The 27,173-nt window shown below is 38.3% G+C and overlaps 1 protein-coding gene across 1 annotated transcript in view; it reads left to right on the top strand.

The window, feature by feature from the left end:
• Positions 1 to 23,577, top strand: part of gmds (GDP-mannose 4,6-dehydratase) — a 176,341-nt gene extending 152,764 nt beyond the window's left edge. Inside the window, exons 10-11 of the mRNA XM_023954387.1 lie at positions 21,992 to 22,060; positions 23,024 to 23,577. Coding sequence (XP_023810155.1) covers positions 21,992 to 22,060; positions 23,024 to 23,086 — 132 coding nt within the window. The 3' untranslated portion in view covers positions 23,087 to 23,577. The remainder of the gene's footprint in view (positions 1 to 21,991; positions 22,061 to 23,023) is intronic.
• The last annotated feature ends 3,596 nt before the right edge of the window (positions 23,578 to 27,173 follow it).

Here is a 27,173-nt window from a genome sequence, read left to right on the forward strand (position 1 = left end):
TTTCCCAATACATGTTAAAACCTTTGTTCCAGCTTGTCCTGAGGATCAATCCTTGGCCTTATTGATTTAAATGCAATGCTTTTTCTAAGATCCACAGTAATTAATACTATAAGTGATAAATCCATGTAAACTACATGATGCTTTGGTCAATTTCACACAACAAAAATCCAACATATCAGGTGTAGAGTTCTTCAATTGCTTAAAAAAGCCTCAAACGGATGATCTAACTCCTCAGCTGCAAATCCTTAGATCATCTTGGCCCTAAATCTCTCGTAGATGAAATTGCTTGGTTTATTCTAACAAAAATTTGCATTACCATCTTGCAAAAATATTTGCGGGGCAGATTACATGAGAATCTTTTTTCTCTACTTTTCAGTCCCCCTGCACTTTGTAACAAATTTTTAAACTGCCATGCAAATAAGGTTTGGCTGCTATAACTGGCTGTGTTGTCATTAAAAAAATACAAAAACAACTCACAAGGGTGTGACATCATTAAATTTATATTCTGACAAGTCAAAACTATAAAAAAAGTAATAGAACAACTAGCTGTAGTACTTCTAAAGAATAAATATTGTTTTTACATAAAATCCCACTGCTGAAATAACTCCTAACGTTGTGAGTTCTTGTCTTGGTTGACCCTCTTTGCAGGAGGTCATGCCGAACTCCGTGTTCCCTCTTAGAAACCGGATTTCTGCAGCTCTAACATACAGACCAACCAGCGTGTAACAGAGACACTCCAACACAATGGCACAAAGAGACCAGCACCATTACCAGCATGTTTTTAACCATGTCCACTTCTTTGTCTGAGTGGTCCCAAAGATCAGAGACCTGTCCATCAAGGGGACACTGAATCGACTGTGTGTGTGTGTGTGGAAAATGGGTTAGTGTGCCGGAGCAGAGATAGCGGGTTTCCGATGGATACCACTCCTTGCTACGCGTGAACTAATGTGAATTTAGGTGACAGGAGCTTGTAAACCATGGGAAAGAGTCTGTGAGGGGGAAAAGGGACGGAGAGGGCTGAAAAATGGGATTGACCCTTAACCCCCCAGAGTTAGTAATGTGAGCTCGGTATCTCTGTTGTGAAGGCAGGAGATGAAGAGTAGGTCAGCAGGGGAAAGGGAAGGTAGCAGCCATGCTACATTGCTGATTAGAACTTCCTGTGGTCAGCCACAGAGCCGCAGCCACAAAAAAATCACACGTTGGCAATAAACTCTAAGATGCACTGCAGGAATATCAACATGTTTTTGGTTGGCTGAACAGGAAAAAAGGAGTTGGTGAATTCAAAAGGATTATGCCCCTGAGAAAAACACACGCTCAAAACAGTTTTGTATGTCTTCACAATTTAAAATAGTGTTTATGTGTGCATAAATTCACTATTTATCTGTGCACTGGAAGTCACTATTATTGTAACAGTTGTGAATGTTGCTACTCTCCTTTGCAGGGCTAATATCGGAGGCAAATCTGGGAATGCGGGCACCTTTGCCCCCATGCCAAAATGCAAGTTGTACTTGAGTTCACACCTTATTTTCAGAAAAGTTTAAAGATTAGGTAACATATAAGAAGGCAAATGAAACCCCTTTCTATCATTTTACTTAAAACCAGTATAAGGTACAGCACTTTAATTCTAGTGACTAAATAACTTTTTAGAAAATCGTAGCAAATCTTTAAAAGGCTGTTAGACACTCTCACAAAATAGAAAGCAAAATACCATATAAAAGGCATTATTTTTTTGTTGCCTTTGATTGTTGAGAGTGTCAGGATTAGGTATGAAAGGATCATCCACCAATCAATCTGGGTGAAAATGAGATCAATGCTATCTACAGGCTGCCCTCACGATGAGAAGAGTTTGAACCACACCAACATCAGAGGCTGAAATCATGCAAAGCAATTGGGATTTCTGGCGTCATTACTAACATATAAGGATTTGAATGGAGTGAGGGGAGCAAGGGATGATTAATAGTTTTTGGAGTCTTGAACTTTGCAGAGATAAAAAGGATTTTCTTGAAATCTAAAAAAGAATAGAGATTTAAATCAAGAAAAGTGCATTTTTTGATATTTTAAGTCACTTGCAGGGATAAAAAACCTTGAGATGGTAAAAGAAATGCATAATCTTTCACAAATACAATTTTAAAGTCATTTTTAACCAACGAAGTCACCTTGTCATATAACAGATGGAAATGAAGGGGTGGGATTTCTTATATGCTAATGTTCATAAACTTCTTACTCTTTTTGAAGGAAATAACAATTAGAATTTACTAGCCTGACTGAAGTGGTCGGGCTCCCGGGGGCAGAAACTACAGTGATTTATTGTTTAATTGAGCTGACTTGTTAAAGTTTGCTGTTATTGTTGCCATTAAAAAAAACTTGGCTGTCATCCAAAGTCTGGATTGTGCAACTACTGGTTCAGCATGTGAGCCAACACAGAAATACTGGACAGTACAACCTAGGTATGCACACTTTAATGACATCTTTTACTTTAAATTTGCTGAAACAAAGAAAAAGTGCAGGAATTCTAACTTAAGCAGCCTTGAGGTCTGCTTTTACTAGAAAAGAAAGGGAGATTGTGGGTTGTGTCTGAGAGTGTGTGTCTGGCAGTTTGGTATTTCCTGAAGGAGTTTCCTCCTACCGTCAGAGCGGAACCACCCTGGGCCCCTCAGAGTCCAACCCAGAGACTGACCCGGTACTGCTCCCAGAATGAGTGGAGAGATGCATGGCTGCAGCACGACGCTGATTTTAAAGCAAAAGTGATCTAAATGTAAAGACACATTGATAAAGCTGCTAGCAAACAGAGAGTTAAGTTGCCTGACACCAGGCAATGCCCTCAGTTCTGCTTCAGTCTGTGGACAGGTTTTGAAAAGCTTCAAGCCTCATCTGGATGTTATGCTGTATTTCCATTTTAGTGTGGCTTTAGTGTGTGACAGATTCTCTTTTGAGTGGAATTAGTTGGCTACAGTTGCCTCAGAGATAGTGATGGGGCTCAGAGCATCCTGGGCTAGAATTCCTTTGCTGTCAGCGGGCTGTTCCCCAGGCCTGACAAGAGAAACCTGCCAGATAGGCAGGAAGAACGAAAGAGAGGGCAACACAAAACTGTTGACATCATGACTAGAAGAAAGGTAAGTTTTGTCAGTTTGCGTTTTCATGCCAAGCTGGACTAATTTCCTGGAATTTCTTGAATAAGAGACTTCTCTGAAGTTGAAGGGACTGTCCAGGCAAATCACTATACACCACATTTCCTGGAGGAACCCTCATGGTTGCGTATTAATATGCACACCTATATTTTTCCCGTTTTTATTGAATGCTACTCCACACAAATTCTGAACACAAAACTAAGTTGCAAACAAATTCCTCCTAGTATTACTTGGATGACAATTGTCTTCCTGGCTCTAATGTAAATTGCCCCAATTAAACCCTTCTCTGAAACAACTCAATAAGACAAAAAGCTCAAGGCACTGACTCACCTCCATACTCCTAAGATTCCAATCTGATCATTTAACTGCTGGATGTGCTTGAACAAGGCAAACACACTCCTTTCCCTATAAAATCCAAATGATCTGTTGCCAGCGCTCAAATACCAGATACCACAGAACATTCAAGGAATCAGTTTTATGGAGTTAAACTTTTGAGGTGGTATTAAAGCCACCCACAGTAGTGAGACTGGTTGTATAGTATTTACAGTGAGGCAAAAAAGTGTTTGGTTTTCACAGATTCTGCTAGGTGTTACATTAAAAAAGACAAGTAATGTTTAGATTAGATTAGATTTGCTTTTATTGTCATTGTCCATTGAACAATGAAATTGTTTGTAATGTTCGTCACTTTCAGTGTGAGAGTCTGAATGTAAAAAAATATTTCTAATAATTTCTTTTAAATAGATTATTTGTATAATGGTATAAAAATAGGTATTTAGCAGCTACAAATATGCAAAAACTCTTGCCCACACTATCATCTACCTATTACATTATTAAAGTACATCCATATGAACATTACAGACTTCTCTCATCCTTAAAAGTGAGACAGAATCAAACACTTTTTGCTCCACTGTATGTCAATAAATATACAGGGAAAAGGTCAAAGTTGGATCTTCAAAGCTCCACAGTCACCATCAAGCCAGATCAAACAAAAAGACCCTTTTTTCTATAGAATAGAACTGCATGTATCCCACAACAGGGAAATTGTTTGCTCCCCAGTTAAAACCGTTTCAATGTCATAATCTTACACTGAGAAGATCTTCCCAAATGATCACCCCTCTACTCTCGTGCTTCTCATGGGGCATTAGATGCTTTTGTTGATGGCTGTTCTTGGCTTGATGCAGCATGTCCTCTGGCCAAAACCTCTTTGCTTTGGTTTCATCTGATCAGTTGGCATTCTTCCAACCATTTTGTGGTTTATTGGCGTTTAACTTTACGACCTAACTTGTGTTGCCATGTTACTTTGTTGGGCACAGTGGTTTCTTTTAGAAGCCTTTCCAAAAAAGTCATTCACATTCAATCTTTATCTTGTTGAACAGTTGGCGGCTGCAATAAATCACCTGCTAATAGAAGCCTAGGTAATCTTTTTTGTGTTCTTTTGGGGGGGGGGGGGGTCAAATATTAGGAACCATTTGGTAACATGACTTTTGTTGTTGTTGTTGTCTTCTTTCTTCTCCAACTTTCAGACTTGAACAACTCCATATGTATTTTATTATTAATAATTTGGTCTCTTTATGACAGTTTACTTGATATTACATTAAGGAGGATGATAATGTCAATGTTGATTCTAAAGTATTTTCAATGCAACACCAGCTTGCTTCATGTACTGTTCATCTGCACAAGGCAAAAACAAAAAAAAAAGGAAAAGGGAGTTTTTAGAGGAGTTGCAGTGTTTTTAGCTGAAAGGTTCATGTGCGTCTTTGAGAGTGTGCGTCCCGTACAGCGGTGTGTTTATAAATCACAGTCAGGCAGTGTGTGTCTTGCAGGGCCGGTGTTTCCTGTAGTGTAATCTGAGTCTCTGGTGGAATGTGTGAACCACATCCGACTCCACTCCACTCCAGCCCCCGACTCACTCAATATCCCACTGTAAACAACGTGGCTTTGCCAAAGTTTACTGGAAATGGACAGGTAGTAGTCTCTTTAAACCCCACCACCACCACCTTCTCCTTTACTGACCCACAGTTCTGCTTGTAGACCAGTGAGCTTCAAAATAAGAGATCCTTTAGGCTCTTTAGGAAAACAGACTTTTCTTTACTGTGTTTTGTGTAATGAACCTTTACTTCCGTGACAGTTTCATTGTGTAAATGTGTATGTATGTGCATGTGTGTGTGTGTGTAGGATTTAGACTAGGAGGTTAATTGTAGTGTGACCTCCCTGATGCCTTTCCCCGGCTTGTTATCTTGATTGGGTAATTAATTCTGTGGTTGCTCTCTTCAGTCACCCCAGCATTCGCACAGTCATACATCTCTCTTTCACTCGCACACATTTACAGGCACACATATGCACACACTTTTTTCAAACCCTCCTGAACTCAAGAACCTCCACATTCCTGTAAATTTCTCTGCTGCGATTCTGTTTCTGTCTTTCTAGTTCCCTTTGTTTTCACTCTTGATGATTTTATTTCTCTTTTTCATTTTTTTCCTTTTGAGCTCCCCATCACCTGCTTACTGCTTTGTCTGACCTGACAATCAAATACCAGAAAGTGAAACAAGGGCAAAAGGCAGTCTTTGCACGTTGAGTATTAATTTAAAAAAAAGATAGGTTTAAAAATGGGAGTGAGTCTGCTTCCCACTGAACATTGTAATGAAGAAAACATCCAAACATAAATTACTTGTTAAAGTTTACAAAATATAAGAAATGTACAGAAGTTGCCAAATCACAACATCACAACACCCTACTGTACACATAATGAAAACTCTTCACTGTAGAACTAAGAAAAAATATGTTGCTGAGAGCGTCATCCTGGATTCATCTAGACTTTGACCAGAACACCAGACCGACCTATTTTTCACGCACAGTGTCAATGCCAGGTAATAGGTAAAAGCATTGTAACATGAATGTTGAAGAGGTTATGCAGATTTCAATTTCTGCCACAGTTTCTTTTGCAGATCTTCTGCAGATCATTACACAATTCTGTGTAAGTTTTAATTTGCAAAAATGTGAACAAATGCCAGTGTTTTATATTCATCATACAGGAAAGCCTCATTCTGAAGATCATCATTCAGGAAACAATGTCACATTTGCAGATGACAGCTCTTTACTATGGAAAAGCTACATCGCCATTGTTAAGTATAATTGAATTCATAAATGCCACCAAAAACTCAACATTCGATTTGACCGTAAAAAAAGTTCTAATCTTGTTCCTCATGCTTTCCGAGTTCGTTCTAATCCTTTTGGTACAGATGTCAACTCGTTTTGAAAAGGATTGGAAAGGATGAATGAATGAATGAATGAATGAATGAATGAATGAATGAATGAATGAATGACTAAAGCCACATTTGTAGACCGTTTGATCAATGATGGTATAGAGTTAAAAGTTGAGACTTCATTAATGTGAAAAAGGTCCATGTTTGCACCATTTTCCCCCATATTACTTTATTTCAATTTTAATAAGACGTTAGAAAAGAAAACTCTGTTCAATGGCTGCATAGTAAATGGATTTGGGGCCATATTGACAGAACGACTCTAACATTAAAAAGCTGTAGAAATTATAATGTTCCAAGTCTTCTTTGAATGTTTTGCAGGTCTGATGGGTAAAAATGAACAAATAAAAGTTATAAAGAAAAATAAAAATAAAATTAGAAGTACTTTAGGTCCATTAATTGTGTTGGACAGGTTTTAACCTTAATACTTTTAGTTGACAACTATTTTCAAAATGTAAAAGCCGCTAGGCTGTCATTCCACTTCTAGTTAGTAGTTACCATGACAACAGGATTCATAAAACATCGTTATGCATACACAATGCAAGATTATCTAGCATCATCAGAAAATATTTTAAACAGTCAGTCGTAAAAAGTTTTAAATAGTGTCAGTCAAAAATAACTTTTTTGTTCCAAGAAGTACATGTGCATGCAGCTTCCCCATTCTTTCTGTGATCCCACGCTACATCACTACGTCAATCCACATCTTTTGTTATCGTTTCTTTAGTGAGACACCTAGTGGTAAAAATGATGCATGCTATTTTTAAAGGAGCTCTCGATTAAACGCTTTGACGTTATTCAACAGTGTGCCGGTTTGCATTCCTTGTGTCTTTGTGATTCCCCTAAACTTTGGAGCAGTATGCAGGATGGAGCAGCTACTTCCTCTAGATGGCAGACAGCTAGCTGTTTTCTTTCCCATCTTATCACTCCATCACCAGCAAGCGGACATGGAGAGAGTTATTGTCAGAGGGAGCAAGTGAAGGAGCAACTTTTCTCCCTGTCTCCTACACATCCAACTTTTGCTCTCCCTGTTTGGGCACGATGAGAGCGGCAGATTATTTCGGCTGATAACGCGAGGAATGCTGCTCAGATAGGAAGCGGCGTTTGGATGAGATGTAGCCTATAGACGACCATTTCCCTGTCCACCCCGTGTGTCATCCTACACCCGCTAATGCCACCTCGAGTCTTTTCCTCCACCGTCTGCCTCCGTATAGCTGAAAGAAGGATCGAAATAAGAGCAGGGATTGAAATCCGTTGACCCAAAGCCAAATGAGCATGCCCATTCAAGACACCCTCTTCCTCATGCTTTCCCCGTTTACATCTTTCATTCAAAGTCGAGCAAAACAATTGCCTGTTTAGCAGCAGGAAGACAACTTTTCCTGAAGCACTCAGGTCATCCAAACCACGTCTTTAAAAACGATTTAGACAAATGAGTGAAATGTACAAAAATAAACAACTTTAACTGGATTTTGTTTTTCAGGCCTGCTGGACTTTAAAATGTTGATGAGGCGTTTTTACAGACGCCCCGATTTTAATTCTCAATATTTTTGAATAGTTTTAGTCTAGTTCATAATAATAAAAAAAGTTCTGACATTTTTTCTGAATATGGTTTTTATCATGTGATATCTCCAGTCATTTCTGGCATGATTACTCATTTAAATAGAAGATTTGAGATTTCTATAAGTTTTCTGAGGCTAAATTTAGAACTAACACCTGTTTGGAGCTTTTAAAGGAAATTAGCTATTTATGGATCTTGTTTGAATCATAAAGTCCCACATTCACCCATGTATTTGTCACTTGGAACAATATATTAGCCAAATGTAGAAGCTGGAAAAGAAAAGCGAAAAGGTCTGGAAAAACAGTGCTCATCTTTGTGTCCTACTTCCTGCTAAACTGTGGACATATTTGAAACCACTGGCTTATGGTATCAGTGACATTAAAATTATAATAAAAACTGCAATTCATATTACAAAAACATGCATGTATATAAAAAAAAATGTAAGATGGTTGCCTCTGATGGTGCTCGCTCATATTTTCAGGCCTTTATCAATATGACATTTTTGTTTGATATTTTTAGATTTAAATCCCTGTATTGAGATTTCTCTGTGTTTCAAATTTGTCAAAGTGTTGTTAAGTTCTGCAACACCCTGATGCAAATCATTTGTTTCCAGGAACCTTTTTTTTGGTGCCATTTATGAAAATCAGTTGTAGAAGCTCCCACATAAAAACACTCGAGGCTTGTCTAAATTGTATCCATGGAGAAACAAACAGGGAAACAAAGAAGCTTCAATATTGTTTCTTGTGCACTCTCAAGTAATAATGTTTTTTATGCAAACAGAACAGGAAAAATAGCACAAGGTTGTGAAATTTCTTTGTCAGCTTGTAATAAATGTTTATAACACTAAGCTGGATATATAAATGATTTGTTCCCCCTTTTTTCAACTGATGCTTATCAAAATTTCCATTAATCTTAACATTTAAACCTGGTAAAATATTTCTTATGTTGCGATTTTTATTTATTTTTAAATGTGTCCACCTGAAAACTAAACTTTAACAGCATTTGAACCAGAAAATAGGCTGATACTTCTCTTTTGTAGTAGAGCAACCCAGCTTGATGCACAGGATTTCGTCTCTACTCTGTACTCCCCCCACCACCACCATCATGATTTGGAGAGGAGGGAGGGGGCTACATGTTAGCATGTTTATGGAGCTGCTGAGGTGAAAAACAGAGCCAAGGAGAAGCAAACACCATGGGACTAATAAATAGTGTATTGGGAGTTCAAAGCTGCAGATAGTGGAGCTTTGTAAGGAGAAATATCGCTTAGAGATCAGCCACAGCCTCAGGCAGATCGCATATATCACTAAGTTATGTCTTTGTGTGTGTGTGTCATATTTCTCCCTCTCTTATTCGGTTTCTAAATAGGTGCTGGCATGTAAACTGTCATGTGTGATAGAATATTCAGGGATTTTTTTTCCCCGTTTTTTTTTTAGAAGTAATGGCCAATAGGAGTTTTTTTCATGTTTTCTTTGCGGTTCCTGATGAGGTCAATATCTTGTACCTAAATTCTATTCAATGGCCATGCCGCTTGTTCTGTACGATAGGATTTTCTAAATCAATTGATCATTATATTTTATGATAATGTCAAAGTGACCTCATTCATTCCGCGCAGAAACCGTGGCTCCTGCAACCTTTAGCACTCATTCGCAGAACCACAAATTCTTAACTTGGACTAAGACACCGTTCTGCCAGCAGGGGAGCAATTTCCTGAAGGCAAATCAAATACATTGCTGTTTTGGATGGAAGAGGATTTAGTCTTTTTTTTACTTTCGTTTTGATTCTCTGTGTGCTTAAGTTTGAGCATTTTTACTGTAACTTTAATTCAACAGAACGATGCTAGAGCTACGGAATCAAACCCAAACTTTCCTTCAAGGTTCACTGCACTTCTAGGAAGCTGTTTAGAAACTCTGAGGCTGGGTGTCAAAGCTCAGACTGGCCCCTCGGTGCTTAACTGAGATTACACAACTATTAAGATAAGAATGGATGACAGTTTTCTCCCCATGATCTGTACCCCTCTCCCACTCATTTTTACTCCCTTTACTTTTTTCTTTTTGTGGCATGATTGTGATAATGTTGTTTAAACCATGTTTAGTGGGGAAAGTTGGATTTGCCTTTGATGTCCTATAAAACACATCACACACACGCGCTGCTGCCAATCACCAGACTTTACCATACAAATGTGCAAACAGACTTAACACACTTTTTTAACTTTTTGCTGGAAATGACTTTACTGCACACTTTCAGTTTGACCGCAATGGGTATCAGCAGTCACCTGAGACCCCCCCCCCAATGCTCTTTTTTTTTTCTATGACTATCCTCTCTCTGTTTCCCTCCCTCTTTCCCTCCCTCCATCTCTCAGTCTGCAGCTTTTTGCTGACTCTAGGAATTATGATCTGTTTCCCGTCCACAGGAATAATAGAATACAGGAGGAAGGAGCAGAGCGAGGGGTTGGGGGTGGGGGGGTCAGCAACAGCTCTGTGGAACATTAGTGAGGAGTCCAGCTCCAGTGTGGTTTGTGTGTGTGTGTGTGTGTGTGTGTGTGTGTATGTCTGCAAGTCTGTAAATGCATTTAGATCCAGATGTGCACGTGTATGATGTTTTCTTTCTTATTTCCATAAACTTCACACATAAAAGATTATTCTTGGATGCCGACGCAGACTCGGAAACACAAATGGAGCTGCGATTCATGGTCGTAAAAATTCGCCCTCATCCAGCTATCTTGACAGTAAACACCTCGTGTATACAAGCACGCGTCAGGCCGCGTTCTCCCCGCCAGGGCTGGCGAGCACTTAACACTAGCGACCGTCAGATCCACCCGCTTTTGTGTGTTTGAAGTGTGCGCGGAGTGTGTCCTCAGCCGTGCAAATATTTATCACACGGCTACCCCTGGAATTTTAATGAGGTCTGACTGAGGGTAATCAACTCAGCAGAGTGGGGGGTGGCACAGTGACATGAGTGACACTTTGTAATTTTGCGTTTGGGGTATTTCATATCAAAGCATTTTTCACTGCTTTCCTGCATAGATTCACACTTTCCTGCTTCTTGTCTCCCATGTTTGATTCTTTTCTGTTCTAGCTTGCATCTGCACTGCACATATAAATTCTGGTGGTGTTTATTCTTTTGCACATTTTATCCCGCCACACACATGTCTGTGTGCGTGGGATTGTGCGCGCGTATGTGTGTTTGCAGTGTACAGCCTCATCAGGGTGACAGGGCCACCCCTTAGAGGTCACTTCACACATTGTGTGGAGGCCAAGCTGCATGGGGAGTCAGGGAAGGAAACCTGAGCTGTAACTCACAAATCTCTCTCTTGTACACAGACACAAATGCACACATAAAAAGAGACACGCTGGACCTGACCTTTGACATCCAACTGGGAGGGGCTAATAACTGTCTTGGATTCCCAGAGACGGAGGAGTTCAGTTAATTTACTCCTCTGATGCATTATTGGCTTGATGAAGCGATAAAAAATAATGAAGTAAAGCTCTAATGGAGATCTTGGGAGTATCATAATACATCAAAACTAATCTAAAACCCTTTTTTAAAGGTTTGATTTACATTAAGCATCTAAGAATGATTTCAATCTTGAGGTTGTTCCGTGAGGAATGCAGAGGTTTACTCTTTCATTTTGTTTAGTTTGCAGTGACGCTGAACCTTTTAGAGGCATCCAAACCATCTGAAAACATCATAAAGTTGTTCATTTTGGGTTGGTATTGGCCCAAACTGGCACCCAACCAACCAAGAAGAAACACAAGAAAATCTAGTTAGTTCTGCTTGTTTTCCAATCATCAAAAAATATGTAATGATATTAAGAAACACTTCACTAAGTAACTTTTTACTGACTTGGTAAACTGTTTAGTGGAAATGGTCAATTCAATTCAACTGAGGTAGAACTGTCGTTAATCCCCTGAAGCCTACTGATGCAGATAGGCATCAAACCACTTGAGCTCCAAAATTAGCTTAATTAGCATCCACTTGAAAGCAATACAGAAGGGATTTTTTTCACAGCTGTAAATAAATGGGTATCATCAGTTATCAATTCTTACACAAGAACTATCAGAAAAAAAACTTTTTCTACAAAAATAGATAAAACAAATGGCTGTAAAGTCAAGTAATCTGTACTTTTATAAATCTATGATAGAATCTTCAAAATAAAGATAAGCCTGTTTAGATTAGAAGTTACTGTTATTTTTTGGATTTGTAATTTTCCACCATGCACTAAACTTTCTATCAAACCTTACCATCAGGCTCATGGACCAAGATGTTTTTTTATTTTTTTGTATGCAAAGGTTAAAAAAACAGCAAAAGGCTCTGTAGGTGGTAAATCCTCAGGTGTAAAGTAGGAATCATTACTAAGAATAGACTCAAGTTTCATCTCTTCCTCCATCCTTTCTAAAAACTCAAAGCCTTTGTGGTCCAAAGGAAGTGATAAGTTGAATCGATGCAGGCCAAGGTGTTTTAGAAACTGACCAGTGATAGATTTGTGACTTTAGGATCAAGCGGCCTGGAAAGTATGATGAACTCTTGTTTTTTCAGCAAAGGTGTCTCCTCCCCCACCTGTACAGACAGCAGCTCCCACACCTGTTGGTCCTGAGAATGCATCAGTCTTCATTTCCCTGCCATCACACAGCGGCGTCACATCAAAAATCTCTTCCTCTTCGTACCGCCCTCATGTCCTCATCCTTGTACCCGCAGCAGAAGTTTTTCATCCTCCCTATAAAAACTGTCTGATCCGGGTTGAGTTCTTCCATCAAGAAGCCCCGAAAGGTCAAAAATGGGAACGTCTAGCTCTAAGAACATCTGGTTCTGCAGGGGACACAGAGACCGTGGGCTCCAGACTCTCCCAGCGTTCTCGGACGCTTTATCAGATTTGCTTTGAAGTCTCTATTGGCTGCATCATGTCCACTACTGTACAAATACCAGAGACGCTACTGAACTTCCCAAACCACATCATAGTCTCCCAGCATGCAACCCTCTGAGACAGGGAAGAGAACTTTTGATCTGTCTCCCATAAATAGCAAAACTTGCAGTCTGAAAAAAATGAAAGAATTTTTTGTCTTTTTTTTTTTTACCTATTCTTCCAAACAACTGTTATTTTTGTAAGTCTGGGTGTACCCTTATGTGTTTGGGGATCAGCCCCTGTGTGCTACGTGATTTATTGAAAGGCCTCGCAACGATACCAGAATTCCTTTGCGTTAAATGCCTGCTCTGAGGGCCTTTTACTGCTTCTGTGCTTTATGGACCGTGATCCCTCCCTGTTTGTCTCTCAACTCTACTTTTCTGAAGGTTGTTTTGAAGGCTGCTTGTCTTTATTGCACAGGATAAAATCAAGGGAAGGAGAGCGGCATGGTGAAAGAAATGTACTGCCAATTTCAAAGCTGCAAAAAAAGTGTGCACTGTGAATAGTCAATACAGCAGAGGAGATGTAAACCGCGCTTCTGAGTTTTACAGTCAAGTGAATTGGCTGCAGTGTGCCTTAGAGATCCTCTTTTAGAATAGTTTTTTTTTATCTTTGATTAGATTTAAATCTGATTTCTGGTTGGATAACTATTTTAACGCCTCCAATTTTGAAAGCCTTTTTTTGGATTAAATGAAATTAACAACAGCTAAAATCAGATTAAGAGACATTAAATTGTTCAGCATTTAATCTAAATGATCATTTCAAGAAGACCTTTATTAGTTTTTTTTCATCTTTTCAAAATGAAAAGGGGAAAAATATGTCTCTACTATATTATTTACTGCTTACAGCAGATTTTAAAAATGGTAACGTAAATTCACTTTTTTGATTAATTTCTATCTTTTTTTAAACTAAATTTCAATTATTTTAGTTTCCATAATATTTTTAAATCTATTTAAACTGGGTTTTCTAAAAAATAATTGGTATATTAAAAGAAAAGAAAAAGAAATCTGGCGCTGTCTTCATTTTTACCTCCTACCATTCAGCTCTGGAAGCCATGGATGCCCACAGATCAGTTCCTCAGCTACAGATGTGCAGTGAGAGCAGATCAAGTTGTTGTTTTCTAATCCTCAAATTGTGTGTAAAGCTCCTAGCCTGAGGGGCGAGCACTGTTACGGCTCATTTTCGGCTTTTGGCGGTTTTTGCTATCATCACTGCTACATATCTTCAGAAACAGGTAGAGAGGCGCTCTAAACAGGATGCACTAAAAGGCAGGGTGAGGTTCCTAATCAGATCCATATGAAGATCATATTGTGCCCTCATCTGTTAGTAGTTCATGTTGAATTATTCGCTACATGCTCTGTTTGGGTGAGTGCACTCGGCCGCAGAATGCTCTTGTTAGCAGTTTGGAATCCACTTTTTTCTTCTTATTTTTTTTCTTTTTGCTCCAAGCAGAGTTGGGCAGGGAAATCTGCGAGCGTGAGACTGCCTGTCACCTGAAAAAATCCTGCCTGAGAAAGACCAGATGCTGGATTAGCTTCCTGGATGCTGAACTGTGGGATTGCAAAGGCAGACCCCACAGACAGGAATCTGATTTCAGCTGACTCTCTGCTAAACATCGTTGGAGATCTGAAAGAATAGACCCAACAACCATGATGCTGACAAATGTGGGTCAAGCATCTATTATTATTATTCCCTGTTCTTTGCAATGAAATCTTTTATTTAAGTTTACATCACTTTCCATTTTATATAGTGCTGTCGTGCAAATAATTATTTTGAGCAATAAATCAATTATGCCCTTAAAATTGTTACTCTAATTGATCTATTTTAATCCACCCTTTTAATTGCTGTAATGATTTTTCATTTAAATTTGTTACATTGTGGCAGAGTTAATAAAATACAACTTAAAAAAACAGGTTATATTTTGTCATAACAGACTTGCAACCTTTACTTTTACTCCACAGAGGGGAATTTTTTTTAAGCTTAAACAATTTAGAGAAAAAAGAAAAAAGAAGGTCCGCTGTGCTCTAATTTAACTCATCTGAAAGTGATGCGTTAGCTTTCTGAGCTAAACAAAAAAATATTGACCACAAACTTCTCATTAGTACCATAATACATATGTTGACATACCTTATTCCACAGTTTTTCACAACAGCAAGACAGTAGAAAAGACATGAGTGACAGTATTGTTTCCTTTGGCCTGTTTGGTAAATTGGATTATTTTGAAGACTGGGATGCAACAGAAAGAAAAAAGGAAGAGAGCATTAGAAGGAGGAAAAGAGGCACGAGGAGGAATTATGAAGCAAACCTTTGCTTTATCCTCTGGACAAAAACAATTGGGAAAAGGCGAACCTTTCCTCTGAAATGATGTATCAATGATGATCAAACTTGTTTAGCACTGTCCTCCACTGCAGCAGAGCGAGGTAAGTGCAGGCTCGGTAGTCGTTACTATGACAAGCTGTCGCACCGCGTTTCAGATAGTCCGCCTATTGTGAAAAATGATTTAAACCTAAAAAAAAAAAAACAAGATTAAAGAACTAAAGTATTATCACGAATGAATGGACTTCTGACTCGATCAGGCCTTTCACTTCTGATGATGGACACCTCATTGGGCATCATCCCCTACATCAGTGTTTTTCCAGTGTGCCATGGGAAATTTCCCTCATTCACTGATCTAAAAACATTTACCATCACCAGGATATCGGCTCTGTGTTCATCCAAACAGGCCCTGATAAAACACTGAGTAGTTAGGAATATGAAAGATCATAAAATACTTTTTTCTTTGTGTTTATTTGATTCTATTGAAAACATTTTGATAAGAATGACGGTATCGGGATTTAGCCGCAGCTTCAGCTTTGTTTTCAGAAAAAGTCCCGCTCCTTTAACTGTCTCCACCAATCATTCTTGGAGGCTTAATCAAATGTCATCAGTCTGACCAATCAGAAGTTAAAGTCTTCACTTCCTTGTTCTGATTCTGCTCATAAAGTCTCTCAGTTCTAACAAAAATACCGGCTAAAAGCGTTGTAGCTTTGCGCGGGATCCGGTATCAGACCGTGAAACAAGTGAACAAAACACTGAAGCTCAGAGAAGCGAGTCTGTCTGCCATCTGTGGCAGTTTTCGCACCACATCTCCCATGATGCATTGGGTTAAAGTGACAGGGTCTCAGCACACAATGAGTCTTCCCTGTTAAACGTCTTGAAACCACAACGAGCACTCATCAAACAGTTTTTAAATCTTCTTGATGAAATCATAGGTCAACAGTTTAGTTCTCCTTCAAGGGTTGTGTTTATTAACATCAAAACATCCCAGAGTTTGGTGCAAGTCATCTTTCTAACTGAAACACTTTTTAAAAAATGTCTGGATTGAAGGACACATTCGCTTTCAGACTTCAGTCACTTTTGAAAAATGGAAAATTAAGCTTAAATAGAAGTAATAACAACATTAAAGAAACAGCATTATGGTAAAGTGGCCAACAGACACAATTAAACTAAATTGAAACAAATTAATAATCTAAAAAGAAACAAAACATTATTGTTAATGTTTTCAAGGACTTCATCTTTGATTAAGACAAGAGAAAAACAAATAAAACTTCAACATGTACACTTTTTGTGTAGCTACAGAAAACATACCGGTAGATGTAATGTTAGTTTTTTGTGTAAAATTTATCAAACATATTGTGATCATATATTGTTCAAAAATTGCAGTGGCCTTTGCATCAACATTGAAAAAAATATTTAAAAAATAAATCATTATTTAGAAAGAATATATTTGTTTTTTTGTGAGATTACATAAAATTGCATGTTAATAAACTTTTATTACATCTTTTAGAAAAAAACAGCTGCAACTTCCACCTTGTTTACCACAATTATCACAAAAATGCATGTGAGATTCTGGAGGGACTGTACATCAATACAGACTATGAGTTTCTCCTTTTTTAATTTTTGGATGCTGGTGTGTCGGGGGATTTTTGTTAAGGAGAAAGTGCGCCTTGGCTCAAAAAAGGTTGAAAAACACTGATCTACATAAGAGATATTAAAGATTAAAAATGAGATTATTGCAAAAAAAAAACGTGCTAATTTGTTTATAATTAATCTAATGCGATTAATGCGATAATGTGATACCCTTACTTTTGTTTAAACACAATGTTCACATATGATGGTTCTAGACTGCTGCACTTTAGAGAGAGTCCCAATGCAGCATCAGCTTTGGTTTGTGCCACTTTCCTAAATTTTAAGGACATGGAAAGAATATTTTATCTTTTGCTCTTCAGATTTTATTATGTTTCTGTGATGTCCAGCAGTTTCTGGACAGTTTTGGAAACGGTCTTGTGGTTAAAATGTGTCTGCAAGTGTATTTTAGATATGAGCATCAAACCAAATGTGTAAAGTGAGCGCTTTAACTGGTCTTTACAAAACTTTAGGCAAACAAGGACATACAGAAATTGAGTAATGTTTAATTCCCTGGAAGCATCTCAGTAGTTGTAAACTCAGTGTGTTTTTTTTTTTTAATTTCCTGAAATTTATGTCTGATTGAAATCAGAAAATGTTCCAGGATCCAGCAGTAGATTTGTTGTTCGATAGCATCTGATCAACCGTTTTCGGTGAGATGCGGCATCTCTTTGTAAACCAGATATTCTGTCTGCATTGATTATTTAAAGCAAAAGAAAACACAGAAGGTTCGCAGTAAACTGTAAAACTGTCTGCTAAAACGATCATTACTGAATCTCTGATAAAAACTGGGTGCATAAAACAAGCATTTAGGAGTATAAACAGTCTGGTATCAGTGTAAATTATCGCGACTGCCATCGTGCTTGAATTTTAATGTTCCTGCCATGGAAGGTGATGATGTGACTTGTACATCGCTGCAGGCTTGAAAGACGAAACCCAGCGTATATCATCATCAGCAGGAGTTCAAGAGAAAGCAATAAAACCTTCAGCCTGGTGGTGACAGTAGCCCCGCTTACATGTCGCGTCTCGCCTGTTTTAAATGCCTTTGTTTGTGATCTTGAAATGTGCGAGAAGAAAAGTCAGAGGATTAAAGAGGGCACCTCGCGGTCACCCCTCAGTCGTAAAAGCGTCGTCTCTCCCGGCAGCCAAACGGCGGATCAAACAGACAGGAACAGTTGAGCTGACTTCACTGGCACGCAGCAGCGCGGCGTCGAAGCGGCCGGGACAAAGGAGTCCCACCGCCATGTTCCCGCCATCTCACTCTTGATCCACTTTAGCCCCAAAGATAACGAAATTTTATCTGGCAAAAGTGAAGTAAGAGCTCTGGATTTAGGTTGAATCTTTCCTCAATAACACACAAATAGAAACAGCTATTGTGCATTTACAGACGTCAGTAATGACGTGTTTTTATATTTAGGACTCAGGATAGCATAGTTTAAATGCTACTGCTGGCTTGCAGATGTGCGTCAACATCCTACCAGTGCTATGGAGGGGAAACAAAAGTAAATTACAATTAAATAAAGCTCATTGAGTTCTTAAATAATTTTTTATCAGAAACGGTTTGTGTTTGTCAACATACCTTACATTATAATAGAAATGTAGGTGTCGGATCACCATAAAAATGTCTCGTTCCAGACCTGTTTCATTTCCTCTAGCAGTTTCCATGATCGCTAGGTGGGGTGGAAATCACATTAAGCAAAGTTTGATTTGACTTGTGTCTGCAGACATCTTTTATGTAGATTATTTTCAAAGAGGGCACTGAATTTAAATGAATTTCATTCATTTTAGTGGAAAATACCTGCTGAACTGCAGATAACCGTATATTTAATCGTGCTACATTTATCACATAAAACAAGGGCTTTGTGTTGCAAGATTGAGCGACTTTTTTAAGTATTTCGGTTGTAAAAATTAAGATAAAAAGAAAAGACTTTCACCACTGATGGAGTCAGAGCCTAAACCCCCAAAAAGGAGAGTTACCTGTGGAAAAAAAAATGTAAAAATCTGACATTTTAATTAAAATAATTAAAAAGTTTCAACCTGAAAAAATAAACATGCTGCTGAAGCCAAAATTGGAACAGATGGGTTTTATGCCTGTTAGTGAATTAAATTCTTTGTCAATAATTTACTTCTAAAGGCAGATTTATGTACATATGCCTGCTTTTACATATAAACTGATATTTAATAAGCACATGTGGTCAAATAAAAGGCCCACTTGGGATTATAGTGTTGGATACAAAACTGAGGATTCCACAACTGTTTTTGCATCGAAAGAGAATTCAATTTTGAAAGATTACAAATTAAAAATAACTATATATATATATATAATTCATACAATTAAACATGTAAAAGTTTTTATTTAATAAAGCGATCATTAATTAATAGGACAATTGCAAGACTCTTAAAACACCATTTGCAATTCTTTTTTTGTCGACTCTTTAGTGTTGTTTGATCATCTCCACATGTCGGAAAAGGACATTTTTATCTTGGATTTTATTCTATTTTGAGCTGAAGGCCTGATGCGTGTTTTTTTTCTATTTTGCTTGAAATTGTGAGAACTTTTTGAAGATTTTGCAGTCAAGTTGTGTTTTAAATCTTTTATTTCATCTATTTATCCCAGCAAATATCCAACCAATAAACTTTCAGATTTTTGATTGTTTAACTGTGTCCATGTAACATGGTAACATTTATTTATGACTTAAATTAAAAACAAAATCAGGCGTAAAAAAAATAGTAAATGCTTATTTATTTACAAATAAACATCAATTCAAGGGATTGGTTTTCGATTTTTCTGCCCAACATCTGGTCTTTTATATGTTCCCATCTGATAAGACCCCTACTCTTTGGTTTCAGTCCAACATTTAGGTAAAGACGTTCAAATTGTGCGACTGCAGTGCCAGACAAACCTCAGAGCAGGTGTAGCTGCTGCTTTCAGCCGTCAGGTTTCAAAGCAGCTTTGGACAAACTTTCGTGACATGGCCACTTGTTTTCCTTTTGCAAGCAATAAAATGGGCTAAATTACAAGGCCTAATCAATATAATTATGAAGCAAGTGGATTATTTAATGTAATTTTTGAGTAAGTCCCCCTATAATAATTACATTCAGGCTTATGATGAATTATGTCTCATTGCTGTAGGTAATTAGTCTGAAAATGTTTCCAGTTATGACTTCAGAGCCAGAATTTCATGAGTGATGTCGAGCAGCTCATCACTCAGAGAAAGAGCAGTTTGTTGTTGTTGCTGCTGCTGCACAGCCAGAAGAAAAAAGGGCTTTTTAAGTGCAGATAAAAATATAAAAACACCCCTCGCACCGAACCGAACCAGGCTTTGGGTTTGAAATCGGGTCAGAATCGGCCTGTACTTGTTCCCCTCTCTGTGTGTGTTCAGGCGTCCTGCCTTTACGTGTAGTCAGAAGAGTGTGATTAAGCTCCGTGGAGCCTCCCTGGGATGTGGGTCCCAGGCTGAGCCATGCCAGCGCTGCTGTGTGCGTTCCACTGTAATAAGATCACTCGCAAACGACGCCTTCAAGAGGTTCAGGACAGATACCAAACACCGCTCCCTGCTTCCCTTTTACTTTAGCCTGGACAGCTTTTTTAAAGTTCAGCCAGTGCAGTGGTGTTTGCATAGTCGTGAGAAGATTTTCTCCCTTTTTTTTAGACGTAAACTGCAGATAAAAATAATCAATTTAGAGTTTTGTGGAGCCATTCAGTCCTTACCTCTCAGTAATGTCATTTAACTGAATAAGGAAACTTTTCCTCATCAACGTCTTCCGAATTATTCCAGTCAAAAACTTCTTGTGTAACTTTAAATCGGGAAAAAATAGTTATCCCTAAAGGAAAGAGCTAAAATTGAGAATCTAAAGTAATTTTACATTACCTGTAAAGTTAACTGTTAAAAAAACAACTTCCATTTTAGCCTAAATTTTCTTTAACTTTTTAAAACTTTATAAAATTTCTTGTCTTTTATATTTCCCTGCTTCACCTAGTTTTTTTCTCTATAAAATTCTCAGGATGATGTTTCCTTTTTTTTATTTTTTTTTGCCACTCTTCCAGATGACGTCTGCACATTACACCTATGAGCAAAATGTGCACACAAGCTGGATCTTGTCTTCTGAATCGCATCCAGTGCAGTATTTCCTGTGAAGGCTTTGTTCGTGTACATGCTATTCATGTTCCTTACATTCGTTAATCTGTTCTTCTAAGTTTTATCAATCTCTGTGTGAATTTTCTGCTGCAGCTGACTAGAATCCACAAAATAAATCCATGATCCTTTATATGAAAAGGGACACAAAACAGTAGAGCCCAGTTTGGGCACAACTAGAGAAGTTTGATGATTGTATTTGATGGTTTACAGCAAAAACAAAACTTGCATATTTCTCATTTTTAAAAAAAAGCACAAAAAAAACTGTTTGATCAAATAAACGGTTTTGCTATTAAATCCACGTGAAAGTCGTTAGGAAAAACTTCAGAAATTGAGGCCAACATAAATCTTCCTGACACAAATGCAGACAGCTGAGTGACAGATTAGAAGTCAGAAAAAGACAAGAAGCTTTCAAAACAGACGTGCAGGGGGAGCAGTTTCCCTTTTTTCCTGCATTTCTGACTCCTTGGTGGTCTAAAGCGAGGTCTCGCTGGTTCCTGACTCCAGTGCAAAACACGACAGAGGGGGAAATGAGTTAGGGGTTGGAGGCTGGGGGAGTGGGGGTTATGGGGAGGGTGAATGGAGGTGGGGTGGGGGTGGGGGGTGGTCCTGGGCTGAGGGTTACGTCGCCAGAGTCCCACAATTCATCATGCTTTGGCACCGGCGAGGGCCGTCTGGACATATTGGAGGTGGGGAGCAGAGAGGAGGGATTGATGGCCAGCGAGACTTTGTGACCTCCTTTTTCCCCAAGAGAGGAGATGGAGAGTGTGTGTGTGAGTGTGTGTACGAGTACGAAAATATATATGTGCGTCTTTGAGAAAAAGAGAAAGTACTCATCACTCCACAGTTCTCAGTACATGCAGTTTTTTTTTTTTACGCCGACTTGAATCCAGTACTTTTTCATATCAGGAGGACACATCAGCGCGCTGCAGGATCCTCCCGCTCGCGGCGATCAGATCGCACATGACAGATGATTTGTTTTTCTTTCTCCCCCTTTTGTCCTCCCTCTCGCCTCTCCTTCTTTCACTCACTCTGTCCATTTCTTTCTTTTTTTTTTTTTTTTCTAGGACTACCTGCAAGGAGACTGCTCCAAGGCCTTCCAGAGGCTGGGTTGGAAGGCGAAGGTGACTTTCGAGGTGCGTGTCACGTTGCTCTCAAATGCCCTCAGTCTGGCCGGGTAATTTGCTTGACACGGAGATAATAAGTGCAGTGGGAGCAGTTATCCACATGAGCACAATCCATCACGCTGCTATCATGAAGGCTATTGTAACTGAGGGGACAGAGGGAAAATAACTTTTATGGACAAATGCACGTTTGAATTCAGATGAAAAGTTTTCATTCAGCTTTGAAATGATGATTTCAAAAACAGTTTTATTTTTAAATCAGCAATTTCAAATATTTATTAAACATCTTTTTTTTTCCCTATGGGGAAATATAGCAATAACTCAACACCATAAATTCATATTACATTTATTATTTTACATCATGAAAATATATAAATAAAAATATTATTTTTGAAACGGAATAGTTTTTAACAATTGATTTTTTTTAACTTCGAAATAAATGTTATTATCAATTATTATTACGTTTATCAAAAAAAAATGTTTCAACAACTAGATCTATTTTTATTTTGTTTTATTTTAAATACATGTTTAAGTATTTGTTTTGTTTAGAACCATTAGAAATATTAAATGATTGCTAAAAACATTTTACTAATATAAACAGGAGAAAATATTTTAAAATAAAAACATATATATTAAAACAAAACATTGACAAATGTTAAAGAAAACATACTTTTGAGCAGATTGGAACACTTTTATTTAGAAACAGCCGACTGAACTGAAATCCTTTAAGATTGAGCAGAAGGTAAATTCCCACGCAGCTCAGATATTTTTATATTTATAACACTTATTGGGGTAAAAACAAATTGTTGATCCTTTTCCAGGTTTGCCTCTCACGTCTATTTTTCAAAAACTTTACAGACAAATAAAGAGGCCTGATTCTGCAAAGACCTCTCGCGGGTTTTTTTTAAATAAATTTGGATTTATGATAGAGAATGTGTTGTTTCCTAACGGCTTCTTGTGTGTGCACTTGTTCAGGAACTGGTGAAGGAGATGGTGGACGCAGACATTGAGCTCATGAGGAACAATCCCAATGCCTGAGGTTCTCCTCCTCTGGTGATGGAGACAGCAAAGCACTCCAGATCTCCCCGCTGAAGCAGAGCTGCAGCACATGGGCCTTTTTCTTTTTATTCCCACCTTTGTGACTTTTCCAAGTAAAATGTTTCTTATTATTTCGGTCTGTTGGAGGGAACCAATCGATGCCTTTGAATCGGGATTTGTGTTGTTTTGTTTTGCAGCTTAAATGCCTTTTTACAAGTTGTCAGAAGAAATAATTTATACTGATTTCAGGGTTTGTGGTGTTTATTTTATTTATGTTGTTTTTTTTTTTTGTGGTGAAATGATTTCTGTGTTCAAATTTGAAATGATTTTTTTTAAAGGGGCCCTGTAGAACTATGGAAATAATTAAGTGATGTTGACCTTTCTCTGTATCTGTCAGGGGCCCCTTTGTTGTATGGAGGCTCAACGTTTAATATGTTGTTTTTTACTACAACACAAAAAATGAATAAAAGGGCTAAGGAGGATAATAAAACTGAATTGAGTGATTTTATTTTCCTTTGGAAACATGGCGGTGGATGTTTTGATAGAGGTTTGTGCAGGTGTGTGTGGGTTTGTTGTCTTTTTCCTTCTTATTGCTGCCGGGTTCACAGTCGCACAGCCTGCATCCCCTGATCTGGTCCTGATGATCACTGCAGTTCACCCTGCAGATATTATATGGATCTGGTTTAATTTTTTTCAAAGTACTAAAACCTGAACTCAGTACATTGCGTGTTGAGTTCAAGCCAACACGTCAAATGTGACTATTTTTGAAGAATTATTTTCGTTTTGTTTATTTCAATTTCACTTCAAATTAAGATGAATTTGAATTGTTGTACTGTTTTTAATTATGAAGCATTTTCATTCCATATTTTCGACACAAATGTGCATTTTATTTCAAACTGTAGCATGAGGATTTCTGAGAGTAATAATCGTTTAAAATTACTTAATTAATGTTTAACATAAATGAGTTAATATGAACCTTTGGAACTTCCCCTCATGCAGAAGCGCTTCCGCCGCTGTTCAGAAAATTAGAGGATTATTTCCCAGACAACAAAAAAAACGCATCCAGTCTGTGCGGATCTATCGAGTTTCTTTGTTTTTTTCAGCTGCGTAACATTTGAGAACTTTGAAGTTCCTGATCAAATTCTATACATTGTTATGTCAATTTTATGAAGATGCTGAGAGGAGGAGGAGGAGGAGGAGAGATGAAGCAGAAGTCTTCGATTGCTCTTTAAAAGGTGATCGTCAGAAGCGATTATGTCGATTTATTAATTTGTTTGTTTATTTATTTATTTGGAGTGGTTTCATCTTACTACTGTGCGGACTCAAAAATCTGAAACAGATGTGGCTCCGACGCTGTTTGGGCCCTAAAACCGTTCAGAGAGCAAACGCACTCAGTGCCGCGTGGCACAGGTGCATCCAATGACAACCATCAAAAGACGCACGGCTGAAACTGTCGCAAAAACCGATATGACTTCTGACGCAGGAGGGACAAAAAAAACAATTCAGCTCATCAGAGAATGTTTGAATAAACATTTTAAACCTTGATGCAGACGTTCTTAAATTAATCTTAGGGGATCAATCTGTATTTTCCGGACATTTTCTGCTGCCATATTACAGCTGTTGTCCGCTTGAAGTTGCATTTTTACACTTTAATAAAGTTTAGTCGTTACAAATGCGGGATTATGTAATCCACATAAGTGTTGAATTTCTGATGACGTATTTTTGTATTCATACATTTGATTACTTTAATTTGTATCAAGAAATGCTATATTAAAATTAATTACTTCATAAAATTTCAAAAACGCACATAAAATATGTAATATTGCAAAATGGACAATAATTCCAACAAAAAAACAAAACAAAATAGGGGGGGGGGGGTGTTTCTTGAAAAAAAAAGTAATGACATTGAAAACTGCAGATTTAAATTAACCTGTTGAATGTTGCTCCGCTGGAGGCTTTATTACGCAGATGTCATTAAATATTTGGTAAATAATGTTAACGTCATGATATTTTTAACAAAATAATATCAGTATATTTCGATTATTTTTGTACTAAACGTTTTTTTGTCTTATTTATAATAATTTTCAGCTTCCGTTTGTGGCCCTTAACTTAACCTCCGCATCTTTGTGGAGTTCTCTGGAACATCTGAGCAAATCACTTGAATCAGACTTGCGCCTCCGCATTTTCTGCAGGCCTTTGGGCTGAACACATTGATTCTTTAATCGAATTTTTTGGATACGTTGATATACGCATTTAACGCCTCCCTCTTTCATCCTCCATCATCCTTCTCCTCCTCTTCGGAGCTGCAGTGAAGGTGCAGATGAAGTCAGGGACGAGCCTTAAACGTGGGCTCTTTCGCCGCGCTATTCCTAAAGCGCATTGTTGACATCCTCTCCGCTGACCTCCTTCACCTCCTCCTGTCTTGTCTTCAGAATGACAAACGAGCCGCCGGAGTTCCTGGATTTCCCTTCCTGACTCCGGAGAGCCGCATCAATCACGGACACGCTGGTTTCCCCGCGATGCTGTGCTTTCTGCGCGCGGCCCACTGCACGTTAAAAATTGGGGGGGGGGGGGGGGGTGTATTGGAGCTGCAGACCGCAGACAGAGCTCCGTCCACGCCACGGCACCCTCAGGAGGAGATGACTGTTTACGCTTCAGCTTAAGGCCCAGTTAGGTCCCTTGGGCTGGGGGAGGAAGGGGCCGTCTGGCATATATTTTTTGTTTTGTTTCAGAAACTCATTAAAATCTCATCTACAATGAAAGTGACAGCAGGTTGAGTCAGCCACACGCATGCGTAAAGGAGCTACTGGCGCAGTGTTAAAAAATTAAATTTCCACGTCATATATATATATATATATATATATATATATATATATATATATATATATATATATATATATATATATATATATATATATATATATATATATATATATATATATATATATATATATATCAACTTTTTTTAAGTAAAGCCTCTTTGCCGCTCCCACAGAAAATGCCCAAATCTCCCTGGATATTTGGTGAAGCTAGAATCATTTTGGGGGGAGAGAGAAGGCGTCACGTGATCAAAGAAGTGGCAAGATAAACAAACATCTGACAGCAGTGATTTTTCAATCACCAACCGCTGCTGCAGCGCGCATGTGGGGCTGCAGAAGGCAAAGCCGGCCGCGCCGCGCCGCGCCTTCCTTCATCCTGCACCTCAGAGCCCTCGTTGCGCGCGAGCGCGCGGGGACCTTAAGGTCCCTGGACCTCCAGCATGAGGTTCTGCAGAGACAGCTGCAGCTACTGCTGCGTCCAAACACATTCTTGTTCAGGCCCAAACAGCAGTCAGGCTGTGGAGGCCTTAAAGGTTCAGTTATAAGCAGTTCAAAAGCTTTTCTTTTTTTTTTTAAAGCAAACTATGGATAAACAACTAGAAAGTTTGCCATAAAATCCAGAGGAAAAGCCCCCCGAGGCTGTATTTATAATGAGATCCGCGCGTGTTCCTCCTAGAGTTTCCATAATTGTCATTTGTGTTTAATTACCAGCCGCAACGAAAACAATCCTCTTTAAAAATTATTACATTTTCAAATTTCTCCTTTGTCAGCTGGTCTTTTTTCGTTTTTGCTGCTTCCTGCCACTAATAAAAGCACTCGATTAAAATCAAATAAACGACAGTTTATTAGACAAAACAAAGGCCCTTCAAAAATAAATTTCAAGACATACACGTGGATAAAAAATAGGTCAGTACAGGCTACAAAGTCCTCCCCTTCCATTCATTTCTGTACAAGAGCTGGGAAAACTAAAATCAGAAAAACTGGGTTTCAAATGTTTGGTCCTTAACATTCCCTTTTTGTTTTCTCCTAAAAAATAAATTACTATATTAGGCTATAATTTACAGTCTTTAATAATAAAAAAAATAGCTGATTTGTTTATGAACAGATCTCAGAGGGAGAAGGGAAGGAAACTTACGTGTTTTGGTGTTACACAGCTTTCAAAAAATATCTCGGGATTTTTTTGTGTCCATGCGAGTGAAAAATACGAAAAAATAAAAGTTATATGGAAAATATATATTAAAGTTGTTTATTGGTAGGGGGGTGGGCTC

This window comes from Oryzias latipes, chromosome 4, assembly GCF_002234675.1.
Source record: "Oryzias latipes chromosome 4, ASM223467v1".
Taxonomy (NCBI): Eukaryota; Metazoa; Chordata; class Actinopteri; order Beloniformes; family Adrianichthyidae; genus Oryzias; species Oryzias latipes.